This window comes from Cryptomeria japonica, chromosome 5 (assembly GCF_030272615.1).
Source record: "Cryptomeria japonica chromosome 5, Sugi_1.0, whole genome shotgun sequence".
NCBI lineage: Eukaryota > Viridiplantae > Streptophyta > Pinopsida > Cupressales > Cupressaceae > Cryptomeria > Cryptomeria japonica.
This window is the reverse complement of record NC_081409.1, coordinates 23,146,074-23,161,408: the sequence shown is the minus strand read 5'-3', so window position 1 is coordinate 23,161,408 and position 15,335 is coordinate 23,146,074. Positions and strand designations below refer to the sequence as shown.

At 35.4% G+C, this 15,335-nt stretch overlaps 1 protein-coding gene across 1 annotated transcript in view; it reads right to left on the bottom strand.

Moving 5' to 3' along the window:
• Positions 1-11,058: 11,058 nt before the first annotated feature.
• The window catches only part of LOC131078013 (protein PGR), a 77,919-nt gene continuing 73,642 nt past the window's right edge, over positions 11,059-15,335 (bottom strand). Inside the window, exons 4-5 of the mRNA XM_058015640.2 lie at positions 11,491-11,739; positions 11,059-11,405 (exon numbers count right to left, since the gene is read on the bottom strand). Coding sequence (XP_057871623.1) covers positions 11,274-11,405; positions 11,491-11,739 — 381 coding nt within the window. The 3' untranslated portion in view covers positions 11,059-11,273. The remainder of the gene's footprint in view (positions 11,406-11,490; positions 11,740-15,335) is intronic.

Sequence of the window (15,335 nt, the reverse complement as noted above, 5' to 3'; positions counted from 1 at the left end):
TAAAGCCATCATCAGCTGTAAACTTTGGAAAGGTATATAACTGAGATGCATGATCAACCATTCCAATAGCAATTTTCTCTCTACTTTCCAAGTCATGAATGGTAACTAAATTAGGTGTGAATTTCTTAATTTTCCATGTTCAACCATGAGTGATCTAATAGATGGAAATAAGATTGTTTGACAAGTGTGATCTACACCCAAAACATCATTGCAAGTTTCATCCCCAATATCAACACAACTATTTCCAATTACATTCATGTAAGTATTGTTACCCATAAAAATAAGTGGCATAACACAAGGCTCAAAATAAGAGAACATAGGCTATGTAGAATTCATATGTGAGAAGCTCTATAATTTAGAAGACATCTCCTTGATTCAAGACCCATAGAAGCACAAAGAGATTTACCTTTGTTTTTAGCTGATTCAAAAGCGGGTCCTGCATGACATTTTTCCTTTGTATATCTTGATTGTTTGAATGGGGAGAAGAAGATGACTTGGACATTCTAGAAGGTAGATCAATGTTGTTCTTCTTAAAATATGTTTCAATTTATCAATTTCATTCTTATAACAAGAATGTTCTTCATGTCCAGTCCTCTTACAATATGTATTGTAAGTAGGATTCTCCTTCTTAGATGATTCATCTTTTGAGAATGATTTATTCTATGCTTGATTTGTATGTGGCTTTTTCTTGCATCTATTCTCCATACAAAACAGCACTTGATCAAAAACACAAAATCAGCAAATCACAACGGATTTTTACGCGATTTTTACTAGTTCGATCCTCTTAATCTGCCTTCTCAATACTATTTTACAATAAAAAATCTGCTGAAAAATAATTGTGTTATGTGAATTTGTGTTCTTACAATTGTGTTGTTTTGTATGGAGAATAGCCATTGTCAATCATTAGGGGCGGGCCACAGCCCATGCCCTTTATGAAGGGGTTCTTGCTTGAAGCTTAGGCACAAACCTCAAAGTAAGAGGCCCAAGAGGGGGTGTGGGACCTAAGCTCCACCTAACTCTTGGTATGTGTCAACAAGGAAAAGGTACCCTACTAAAAACATTTTGACTTTTAAATTATTTTTTTAAAAAAATCAATTTAATAGGAATTATTGCAATTTGATATTTTTGAATGAGAATTAAAACCCTGACCATAGGAAAAAAAAAAATTTAATTTTTTGAAGAGCGTGTCATACCATGTGTTGGTGGGGCTATACAATTCTACCTATATAAAAAAGTTTTGCCTTAAATTTGACTTTCACAAAAAACTGATGATTCGACAATCAATTTTATGGTTTTTGGACCTTCTGAACACATTAGCAAGGTTCGTTGGCCTCAAAACCGAAAGAATAGATACCCTCTAAATCTGGCTATAAAATCTTTGCATCAAGCAATTTTTACTTTCTTAGCTTCTCTTAACTCAATCGTGAGCTTAGATTTTCTCTGAAAAGCTCCCAAAATATGTGCATTGAAAAGAAAGAAAAAAGAACCCCAAAAACTTTTCTAATTATCCAAGACATCATTGAATGCAAGAGAAGATCATCTTTGTTGTCAAGAATGTAATGACTTTAAATTCCTAAAAAACTACTAACGTTGATCTCACAACTAGCTCTAATACCATGTTAGATTTAGTTGTTAAGCCACCCAAGACCAAAATGAATGAAGGAAATCAAGACTAGAAATCCAAATATGAACAAAATCAACACTCCCTTAGCACTACACTAGCACGCATAATCAAGTGAACTAGTGAACTCAACATAGGGAGAGGTGAGGGTAATTTATATAGCAAAGTATGGGAAAATAGTTCCAAGAGGTCTAACAACTCCCAACTTCCCAAAATAGGTGGAAATTTTACCTACTTGGTAAATGCCAAATACATGGTTATACCTACATAGGTAAGGACAAACAAATGGTCATGGGAGGTGATTGATAAATCCAAAAGAGAGTGTGAGACTCAAGTACTTAGAGGTGGGTGTGAGTGACAGTTGTAATTGATGGAGTATGTAATTGATGGAGTATGTCATGTATCTATATTCTAACCATTCTAATATAATCTAAGAAAGGTTAATAATATGTGTAGAAAAAATAAATATTTCTTAATATAAAGAAAACAAAAACCTACAATGTTGAAGGAAATAAAAGAAAAATAACATATAACCATGAAAGAAGAACAGAAAAGGAAAATGGCCAATCTAGATTACCCATGGGAATTCATTAAAATTAAGGACCCAGTCCTTAGAATTCAAACTATGATGGATATTGCAACCACCCCTTTCTATAAGCCCTCAACCTTAAGAGAAAACTAGAAGAGAGACCATCTACACATGAAGAACAGAAAGGTTGGAAAGGAAATTGAACAACCTATACAACAAATCGAAGCACCAAGAGCATTAGTTTCCTCTTCAATGCCACCCAAGAAGAAGCCTAGAGTTGTTGCACATCTACTAGATTATTCCATGGATTATCTTGAAACTGAGATTGGTGAGAACATAATGAATGAAGAAGTAAACCAAATTTAGTCATCCCCTCCGAGAGTTCAAATTGATGACTTTATCCAACACAAATTTGCAATGAATCTTGGATCGTATGGAGAAGCAATAAATGATATCAAAGAAATGGTATAGATTTAATTCATGTCATATTCCCAATTTGTGAGTTCAAGGATTTCATGATGAAGAATAAAATGGAACAATGCTTTAGAGAAGTAGACAACGTAAAAGAAGATGCCAATCCACAAGAAATAGATGTCACAAATAGGGTAATTACAAAATTTGACTTCCAAGTCGATAATATTACTCCCAAGGAAGGCAGGAGCATTGTGCGCGAGATTAGACTTTTACCATTGTCCGGCCATGATATTTCATCAGTTGTTTCTTTGCACACTATCAAAATTTTGCAAGATGAGGATGACAGTATTTGTCCTTCTAAAGAGCAAGTAGATAAAGTATATTTTGGTTCAAGGATTAGCACCACGTACAAAACCCTAGCTATATGGGCCATTGCCCTAGAGACAAATAAGCCTCAAGTGGCAAGTAACATAAAATATTTAACAAGTAACCTCAAGCTGCATCTTTGGTGGTTAATATTGCATTGTTTAGTGAGACTACAACAAAGAAGCTTCAGAATAATTTTAACAAGTTATAAAAAGATCACATCAAATTGCTTCAAGGGTCTACTTCCACCGTCATAGAGTATTGTTTCTCAACCTTATAAAGCTCAATCTAGCTCAATTGATACTTCATTCCAGGATAGGGAAACTTTATCCCTAAAAATAATGGAACTAAAAGAGCAGTTCAAAGAAACAAAGCAAGATGGAAATAAAAATGGTTGTCAAGATGATTGATGACTTATTAGGTCACAGGATTTCCTACATTTTTCACAGGTTAGATGACACCTAGAGTGGCTTTAGTAATCTAAGGGATGCATATATCAAATATGTGCAAAATCAACATGGCTTGAAGGAAATTCTAAGCACTTGATTCCCTAGGGTGTCAATACTAGAATTGCAGTTGAAAAACAAATCGAAATTATTTGAAGAATTGCAGGAGGGAATAATTGTTGGGTATATGAAGCCCAATGATCACATGATTGTTTGTCTTCCCTATACTCTTCATTTCATATCTGATATGTTTATATAAATGGTTGTGTGCAGCCCATACATGATGTATTATAGAATTGATATTGGTTAATAAGAATTCTCCCTTCTTTCTAGTGGACGTAGCCACTTAGTGGTGAACCACGTTAAACTTCGTGGTATGCATTGTTATGTTTTCGTTTCTGTTTTGTTTTCTCCATTTTATTGTTGATTGTCATGTTTTTCTACTTGGTTTAAAACTAACAATTGGTATCAGAGCTACGGTGAAATGTTGAGCAGAGATGGGATCCAATTGGGTAGTTGATCTTCGATATGGGTGCCCTTACTTTGTGTTTGATCCCGGAGCTGGGTGCTTTTATGTTATCGACAAACAGGCTGAAGATTAAGATGATGAAGTCAATTCAGATGATGAAGTCGAATCAGTCATCGAAAAATTTCTTGGCAATCTAGACTCGGTAGAGAGTGATGTCCAAGTGGAGGTTGAAACCAAACGACATTGGTGGGATGACTAGGAAAAGGAGGAGACTTCGTCTGAAGAAGAAGAGGGTTTGTTGGATTCGTTGTTTGAAGAAGAAGAAGAAGAGACTGGTTTGTTTGCCTTCCAAGATGAGCAAGATGCCTCCCGGGGTGAGGACGATGCAGTCTCAGAACTGGCGAATGAAGATGACTCTGAAGAAGGTGAGGCCTACAACTCGAAAGATTACCTATATGAACGAATTGAGAAACTGCGTGAGGAAAATTTAATTCTTGCAGAGCGAATATGTCGTATGGAAGATGAAATGGCAGAACTAAAAGAGAAATTTACAAAAGAGTGGGAGTTTTCTGTAGAAAAAATAAATGCAAATGCAGGGAATGTTGAGAGCATGGTTGTGTCGATTGAGCTTCAAGCAGGAGATTGTTCGGATGTGAAGCCCAATGGTCACGACCATTCGTCTTCTAGAGACTCTGCACTTGAAGGCTCTATATGATTATATAAATGGTTGTGTGCAGCCCATACATGATGTACTATAGAATTGATATTGGTTAATAAGAATTCTCCTTGCTTTCTGGTGGACATAGCCGCTTAGTGGTGAACCACGTTAAACTTCATATTATGCATTGTTATGTTTTCGTTTTTGTTTTTTTTTCTCTATTTTATTGTTGATTGTCATGTTTTTCTGCTCGGTTTAAAACTAACAATAATGCCTAAGCTCCTAGATGATGATGGGAATATCAAGTCTTTAATCGACAGAAAGGTGAATTTGGTACCAGTGTACCTTCTCTGTGTCCATTCATTAGTGCTAATATAGAGCCAGATTCTACTTTATTTACTAATAATATGGATGAACTAATAAAATTGGAATCAAGCCTAGATAATTTCAACAAGGAAGAAAAATAATTGTGGATGCAGAATATAATGCTCGTATCAGTAATAATGTAAAAGTGCTCGACTTCCAATAAGCAACGAAGGAGGTGTATGGGTCATGGGTTGAAAAGTACCACTCCAATGATGAATAAGTATCATATTAGGATTTCAATTAGTCATCAGGTGTCCACTTCAGCATCCTAATTGTAGCAGTGTCTAGTCCACAAGTATTTTTGGTGTACGTCAGTATTTTGGATCCACAAAATGATTCGGTTTCGAGGTTGAATCAGTATAAGCTAATATTTTCTTTTTTCAAAATTTAACAACCATAACAATATCAATCACACAAGATCTAACAATTATCCAAGACAAAAAGAACACAAGATTTAGGTGGCAACCGTTTTAGAATAAAACTATAGCAAAATATTGCTTATATAAAATTCTCTTTACAAGATTTAAAGGCATCAATCTATAGGAGACATCAATCTCATTCTAATTAATTTCCAAGCGCCAACCCACTGGAGACACCAATCCACACAACTAAATACCAACTCAACAAGAGACACCTTTTTTTTTTTCTTAGAAAACACCACTTCTGAATGAACTTTAATGAATGATGATCAAATGATTTTCCTTCATTAAGATTTTCTATAAATGTTGTACTCAAATTACAAAGTTGATACAATTACATTCATGTATTTTCTTTCTTAAATCTGCATAATCTTCTTCACAACTCTTCTCCAAGTTCCTTTACAACTGTGCTCCAAATTCCTCCATAAATCTGCTCTAAATCCTTTTACAAATCTACTTCAAATTCCTTTGTAAATCTCAATAATTATGTTATAAATCCTCTTGCAAATATGCAATTATTCTGTTATAAATCCTCTTGCAAGTCTGCTATTATTCTGCTATATATCCTCTTGCAATTTTGGAATCATTCTACCCTTAAATCCTCTTGCAATCACCTATAATTCTGCTCTAAGTCCTCTTGCAAGCCTGCTAATGTATGGAAAGATATTCGTTAAATTTCTTGCCTCTTACACCACACTTCACACACTTTCACATTATCTTCTTGAGAGGTGGCAACTTTATCAAAGCACGTGCATTTTCCAAAGAGAGGCAACATCTCATTTTATATACACCTTTTCATCATCTCTTTATTAGGATGAGTTTGTCCTCTTATGGGAGCACTCTCTTAAGGGAGTCGGCCCCATAAACAAACATAGATTTATTTATTTTTAATTCATTTTAAACTCATGGGTTGGCTCCATATGGGCAAAAATTGGATAATTAAATTCCAACTTGCAAAATATAGCTGGCCTTCTTATTATATTATAATTTTCTGATTTTTCAAAGTAAAGTTTGTGATAAGAGTCGGTGAGCATTGAAGAAAAAACATTCAACAAGTGTAATCAATTTAATAGCTTTAGTTTTAATAACTTCATTCGATTTCTTCTTGAATCAATGATTTCCTTTTTGACATCAATGACATTCTTGACAATTCTCCTTTGACATCAATGACAACAATTTTCCAACACTTAATTTCAATTTCGATACTCTAACAACCTTAACCACTTTTTGGTTCAAAATGCAAAAGGAATATTATTTTGTAATGGGCTTGTGTGCCCATTCTGTCCCAACAACAATATAGTTGTCAAATATAACAAATGACTTAGCTCATGAACCTGTGCTCTCTGTCTTTAAAAGGGGATATGGGCCTGTTTGAGGAGGATTTTGGGAAATGTAATTTTCAAGACTTTAGTCTAGAATTGTTAAGTGTCACAAGATATGGAAAAAAAGGTTTGAAAATGAATTTATAATAGCAAAGTTCATATGGAGAAAAAGGTTTGAAAATGAATTTATAATAGCAAAGTTCATTGCTATTGAAGTATATGAAAAACATGCTTTAATGTGATTGTTTCCAACTCGTAATGCAATAAATTCTTTTGAATAAAATATGCAAGAGTTAATTGAGTTCTCCATCATGACTTTTTGATTTGAGTGTCTTGTTGATTGCTTCTATTCAAGAAATGAGTTAAGTGCTTTCAAGAGAAACTGAAAAATTTTGAATTGCATAGGGATTATTGAGTAGCATTATGTTGAGTGTCATTCATGGGATACATTTTTGCAAAGCAATGATGTTTAATTGTCTATTGTAATGTATTAATGTGTTGTTAGCAGATTTAAATAGTCATAACAATATGTAGTCTTAAATAGGCACTGATCTTGTTAAATAATCTTCTCCTCATGTCCATAACCAAATTCTAAAATGAAAAATCTCAATCAATGTTTAAGTCAAAGTTTTGTGACTCGCGGCGAGTCACGCGAGTCAGCGGGCCGGGTGACCATCCTGGGCTCGGACGGGTCAGGGGGCGTGACTCGCCGAGTCAGCGAGTCACTCCCTGACTCGCCGAGTCCAAGGGTCATGACCCAACCGATGTCACTTAAAAAAGTGCAATCAGAAAAACAAAAAAAACATAACATTTTTTAATGATTTTTTTCTAATGTGTAGGACTAATGTTTTTTTCTTTTCCTTATCTCAGATAGATGATGGCAAATGTTTGGGCCTTCAACCCCAAACCTTCAAAAAATTGCCATCTACGTATTGAGCCAGCCATGCAGCGCTTCTGGATGTGAGCGCAACTAGAGCATGTTCGAGCACATCCACTCGAAGAGGCGAAATAGATTGTCTGTGGAGAGGTTGAATGATCTAGTCTTTGTTCATTACAACCTCCGTCTCAGGACCAGACAGATTTTGGATGCTGACTCCTCTCCGATCACTCTAGAGGAAGTCCATCCCGAGTCCACTGATCCAGTCTTCACTGATGAGGACCTTGAGTGGGCTGACCAAGCAGACAGAGAGGTTGAGGTTGTGGCTATGGCAGAGGAGGAGGATAGAGCACGATCAGGCACAGTACCTATGGCTACTCAAACTGGCACATCACAGGCAAAGACTATGGCTACTCAGTCATCCAGGTTCTACCTTAGACACCTTTCTAGGAGGCAAATAGACAAGGCTGAGCCTGAGCCTGAGCCATAAACTTGTTTTTGTTTACACTTTAGAGTTACATATATGTTTGGGAACATTTGAAGTCATGGATTTTATATACATTGGTTAACATTTATAACTCTATATATCTATGTTTTCTAATTCCTTCAGCTACAATTTACATTTCTACGCATGTGATGGATGTATGTTTATGTATGTGATCAAATTAGCTTCTATTTGATGATGTTATAGTGTCTTTAAGCTTAATTCAATAATGGGTGTATGAAACAAGTTTTAAATCGTTAAAAATCTCTAAATTTCAAGGGTTTTCTTATTTTGCCAAGTCATTGCCGAGTCACGAGCCGAGTCAAAGCCGAGTCCGAGTCTGGGAACTTTGGTTTAAGTTATTCTTAATTATTGTATTTTCTCATCTGTGGATCTTAAAGAATACAAGGAATTCAACTTATTTCTATGTTATCTATGTCAAAGTCCTTGTCATAGTGTTTGAGAATTGGTCTGCTAGAACAATACCAAATTGAATTTGTTCATCATCTTTTGATATTGTTGAAGGGAGACCCACCTAGGTTAGCAAGACCTGAAGTGCACAGAGAAATGAATTCCCTATTTGTTGGCCACTATCCTAATGTTCTTAACCATAGGGCATGGCTAATCTTTAGAGAATATAAAGGAATCAATTGGAAACACCAACAAGAGGGTTGTAGAGTCACTTCTCTCTTATGGAATAGATTTTTTCTCGAGATGAAGTTTGGTTCACATATTTTGGGAGAGCTTATTGTGTTTTCTCACTTTTGAAGAATTTGTATACGGGTTTTTGTTTGTTTATAACATAAGCATTTGTACATGGGTACTTAACATGGAATTGTAGGTGGGACCCATCTTTACATTTTTTTGTTCTCCCTAAGTTGTACTTAAGAAGGTATATTGTTGTGAACAGGGTATATTAGCTAATTGATTTACCTTTTAGGTCTTATTCATGGTAGTTTACTTATATTTATTTAAGGCATTTTAAGGGCCTTATCACTTTGTCTCAAGCAATATGATTAAGAAAGATTTCATAATCTCATATTGTCCTATGTTTCACAGTGGCCTATATAATCAAGGCCTTTATACTACAATCATATTCATATATGTGTATTGTGCATTTGCATCATTTGATATAATAAAACTATTCTAATGTTTGTTCTCTCTTGTGCTTTTAATTGAAGCTCCTAAATCTTTGGGGGCTACCTCCATAACCAAATCTCACATGTTATAGAGCATTATAGACCAACTTTTACAATCTAAAGATGAGCCTTTTTACATAACATATTTATAGTCTTGTACTACTTTCTTCAAACCTAAAATTAAGCATTTCTACAAGTCAAATTTTGCTACGTCCATAAGTGTGTAACATGCTACATTATATCTTTATCTTCAATGTTTAAACAAACTCGAAAAAAAAATGTGAAATGACATAAAAATGTTTATATGCTTTTATTTAAATGATCTAAAACAAGAGGCTCATTCTACATCCAACATCAAATTTGACTTTTAGTGTGCCTAGGTGAGTGTTGGAACTTTGGTATGCTATTCATCTATAAAGAATTCCTTAGTGAAAGACTATGCAAACTTTGTTATAGTTTATGTTTAAGTGTTTGATCACAAACTAGTAAAAGGTTATAGAGTGCTATGCAATCAGTTGCAATGAGTTTAAACAATTACAATTGAATATTAAGGATTATCTTAGTCCAATGAAATATTAAGGATTATCTTAGTCCAATGTTGTTGTGGATATATCATATAACCACAAATGATTTGATGAAGAAAAGGATTATCTTAGTCCAATGTTGTTGTGGATATATCATATAACCACAAATGATTTGATGAAGAACTGACTATCACATCTTTATCAAATCAGTTACTATAATGTGTATGAGAATACGAGTACACATGAGTACACACGAGGCATTGTTGAAGTGCATGAGATGAATACTAAGAACATAGTTATGTTCTATGGGATGCTCAATAATATTGCAAATGGCTAGAAACAATAAAGCGTTTGTTTCTACTACCACAAGGCATAATTAAAGTTTGACACTAGTGCAAGAAGACAAGTACATGATTCAAGTAATGTTGATCAACAAACTTTGAATTTGTATGTGCGCCGAACAACTAATTATATGCAATACTCATATCCCTGTAGAAAGGCCATGTTGGATATAATATGCGTCATGTTGGCATCATGGTACAGTCATGCTTTGCTTTTGCATATTGATATTCTACGTAGTAGTTAGATAATTAGAAAGTTCGAATTATATGAGAAAGACTATATTTAATTGCTTGTACAAATGGACTATGTTGGTCCTAGTTTATGTGTTGTTCACTAAAGGTTACGGACTTGTGTAGAGGTTGTACACTATTGATATATAGATTGAAATCCTGTTAGAGAGACTGGTTGTATTTGGCTTGCTTCCTTTACTAGTGGGTTTTTTCTAGAAGGGTTTCCCATGAAATCTTGTATCTCATGTATATGTGATCTGCATGCTATTTCGTGTTCATTCATTAGTGTTACGTATTTGAATTGCTATAAGAAACGCAACACAATTGCAATCTTGAAGTGTTCCAATAACCCAATGAACTACAATATGGATTATCATAGACATGTAACTCTTAATAATAAAAGAAATTGAATCAAAGACAAATGCAACACGTGCAGCCAGAGCTATGTATCCAATATTAGCTAGCATCACTCCATCTTAATTATGGATTTGATACACACCAAGAATTATCCAAAAAAACTCAAAGATGCAAACGTAACAGTGTAAAAGGAGGGAGTTTGGCACCTCAATTATGTTAAACACATTTCAGCATATAGATGGATCTGTGCTAGTGTATATGGAATTTTCCAAGGAAGTTGATACAACTTGAGAAACAGCATTGTGATTACCATACATCATAGAAACATTTAGGCGTGAAAATATGCATGGTTATGGCACTACATCTATTCGTAGTGAAACAGTTGTGAACCTTTTCCAATTATTTAGGACCAAAATTACCAGCCAAAGACAGCATAATAATCAATGCCGGTACCAACATTTAATAACATAATACAAACTAATGCAAAACCTCAGCTATGCATTCAAAAACATGGTAACTCATGTATTCATATTTATATAAAGCAGGATGTCTTATTTCCTGATTCTAGTTGGCAGTGCCCAAGTTTTGAATGTGCTTATACATAATTGTTACCGAGGGGAGACTTGAGCCAACAAGACATTTCATTTAGTAGATGCAACTAAACATTGCACCATAGCCAAATGTAGAATAAATGGGAGTATCGACAAAGATCAAAACACGTACAAACAAACAGCAGATGTTGTCAAAGTTGTTATTAGTACCGCAACAAAATTTACCCCGTTATTACTAAGAATGTTTTGCCCAGTAATCCTCTTAACTGTTGGTCCTGGTTTCCCTACCACCTGTGCATATAAATAAGTATGAAATCAATACACTGTCTAAAGCTGGACGACAGAACAATTCCAGAAAATAAGGTATACAAGTTACCTTCTTTCGCACAGCACAAAACCCGCTATACTGCACTGTAGCACCTAATATAGAATCAACTACACTGCCAAAAAGTCCTGCAAAAGTTGCAATCGGAAATGCTAATAATTGCTTTGATGCTAACTGGCCTTCACATCTTGCTGTGAATAAACCTGTCAATACAAAGGTCAACCCTATCACAGCACCTCCAGCTGCAGCAGCAAGAAGACCTGCAACAGTCACTGCTCCATTTGTTCCATGTGGAACATGCTGCGAAGGAATGCAGGCAATGAACAAAACAAAATACGGTGAGAAAACAAACAAATAATTGGAAATTTAGTATTATAAGTACAGAAATCCTAATAAAAATGAACTGTATACACACACACACACATAAACATACAGTGCTCCTTCAATTGGACATCTTAAAAGACCAAATTTTCAGTACCCTTTCTTAAATTGTTACTAATGAAAATTATACATTGTGTGGTACAAAATATTTATATTAGCTTATTAAGTGGAGCATGGATTAGGAAGAAAAAAAAAACCTAAATAATTTTTTGGTCAACAACCCAAATTTATTTAGAGTAGGTGAGATAGGTCTATGGCATAGGTATACGGTATACCCACATTTCTTTTTATTTCATCTTAGTGGTGTTAGAGGATATAGTATTAGTGTTAAATGAACACGCATGCCATGACAACTGTACATGCTTTCGTGTGTGCATTTTCGTTTGCTAACTTAATGGTTCCCTACAAGGCTACAACTATGATTTCAAAGTTGAGGATTCAATCCCCTCCCGTTCCTTGGGCCCTGCTTATTCACCAGTGCTCAGCTGCACTGTTCACCTGTTTTCAGAAAAGGATAACAAAGGTAAATGAGAAAAGAAAGACCCAATGGCCATGGCAAAGATTTCACCAATTTGTATCCCAACAAATGCTCTGTTTTTATGTGCAGCAAGACTTTATAATATTTGAAGGTTGATCTGAGATTTTTAAAATAACTTATTGTGAACATATTTTATTGGATCCTATTAATGGTCGACTGAAAGAGTTAATATGAAACTTTATCACAACTGACCATCGCTTTTTACCAATTAAAATTTAATACCATAGGAAGAATGTATGTATATATCATGGTTGATATTGGCATCTCATTGAGCTTGTGAAATCCATTCAAAACATTGTTTAGGGTTAAATCTTGCTGAGCTTATGGGCCACCTTGAACCCAGTGTAGGTAAATTTTGACTACATAATTGTTACACTGCAACCTGGCTACATGTCCATTGGAGTTATAAGCGGCTATAGTGCAATAAGGGTGATTTAAAACTACTTACATTCTCTTACAAGTACCCCCAATCACCACAACCCTTGAACTTTTGAGAATATTTGAGCAGCCTCGCATTTTGTGAAGTAATTTTGTAGATTTCAGTTGCTCAGCCTATAGCTCAACTGGTTTATACATATAGTAGGCTGTATGTGGAAGAGTTTTCCAGGTTTGTAGTGTTGCCAGTAGTTACGAGAAGCAACCACAGTAGGTAAGTCCCATGATGTTGAAGGGACTGATGGATAAACACATAGCATTCTTTAAGTTTATCATGCCCCCTTGACAAGGAAGCTTACACAATCAGCTATCTATGCTGACCAACATAAGGATTCAACTGCCACAATCTCAAACAAGTATAACCCTAACAGTGCTAAGAAGTCAAGTCCCACTCCAAAGATTCTTGATGTTTCATGACTGGAAATGAGTGTTACAGTGGATGTCCAGGCATCCCCTTTGATCCTAACTTAAAGCAGCCTTTCAGGAAAACCTAAGTCAATCATATCTTGCAGATGTCAGTCTTTTGTTTGAACAGATTCATGTCCTACCTGGAGCAGTCATTCAAGAACTGGGACAAGAACATTGGAAAGACTGCCACCATGATAGGAGATACTTCAGTGATTGTCTTGCACCAACAGACTTTAATAAGACTTTCAAGTTATGAAGAGATGATCAAGCAAGAAAACACAAAACGCCAAGAATTACTTGCAATGAAAGAAAGAGCAATCAAAAAAATTTAGTTTACAAATGTCACAAAGACTGAAAAGATTTCCATCCTTAAGCGTGGCAAGTACAGATCCAAGAAAGCATTTGTACAGTCTAACAAGTGATTGATGGTATGATGAAAGAACAAGTATCCGGTAGATTACTGAGAGGGGGGGTGAATCAGTAAACTGAGAAGCTGATACAAACTTCCCAAATTCAAACTCAATCACACAAAGTAAACTTATCAACAAAATATCACTATCAAGATCAATACTCATAAGAATACTCAACCGGTTAACTGTTATACCAACTTAACAGTAAACATCATTCAACTTGTAAACATCAACATACTTCATCTCTCAATGATTCCGGTTATCATGCCTTATCAGAATAGCTAAGTAGTTAATCAAATCAACAAATAAGAACATAACCACAAAAACATTCACCACATGACACAAATGTTCATATGTGGAAAACCCAAATTGGTAAAAACCACGGTGAGATGAGACTCACAAGATAGCTATCTGAACTCTTCTGAAGTTTGCCCTGTTAGGAGCCAAGCATGTTAAAGCTTTTACAATAAGTCTTGTTAAGAACTGATTCTGTTAGGAATCACTCGGTTAAGGGATTTTACAAATGCCTTGATAAAAAGCAAATACCCTGTTAGGAGTAACCTCGGTAGAGGGTTTGAGAATCCAAGCTAATGGGCCACCTTGTTAGAGGATTTAAGAAGTAACCAAGCTTGTTAGAACTTACCCGGTTAGGGGATTTCAATTCTGCTGTAATTGTTAGAAGACAACAGGTTTTTCTTGATCTGTCTGAATAGCACTACATTTGCTTGATCAGATCCTTTTAAGCTTCAATCTGCCTTTACTCAAACTACAAATTCATTCTCCGGTTAGGCAACCACACACTCAACTGATTTCTGCCAACACCTTGCCAACAACTTTTACAAAACAACTTCATCGACCTTAAATACAAATCAATTAGGTCGGTAACACAACAAAAACCTAATTCTCTCATAGAGATTACAAACAAGTCGGTACAAGTGTGACCGTTGGATTTACATAACAATTTGTACACATTCTTCAAGAAAATTCCAACCGCTTCATCGGACTTGTAACTCATCACGCGCTTTGCATTAGATGCAATCCGCTTTGCTCATTCCCTAGACAATCAAACAAATGCACCAAAACAATCTGAACATATCCTCATACAATGACCACACGTGTCACCATCATTACCGCTCAGTCATTGATAAACCAACATAACCATTTCAGCAAACTTAATCAGTTAGGGTTTAACAAAACAACTAGTAGGGTTTACCGGTTACATTGCATAGAAAGGGTTTAACCTTATACACCGATTTACCGGTTTACAACATCTTCCTCAAAGCTCTTCCTACCGGTTACAAGACAATATCAATAACAACAATATCAGCAATATTATAAATACCATTACCGGTTCAATTGACATCAATGACAACATAACATATCATTAATGCAATCTCCATGCAAATGCCAACAATCTCCCCCTTTGGCATTGATGGCAATACAAAGATCAACGCCTCCGATTGTTGCTATGATTGGTGAATAGGAATCCTGGTTTACATTACCAAGTATTCACCATGCTCTGTCTATCTTCAGCCTGTCGCTGGTTTCCCTTGCCAATCACATAATTCTTCTCCTAATCACTTAATTCTTCTCCCCCTTTGACAGCAATGCCAAATTGAAAGTAAAACATGTAATTGCAAATTTTCACTGTGCATCAACAACATACTGCAACTAGATGCTCCCCCTGTGGAATACATCCACTCCTACATCAATCCTTCTAAGAT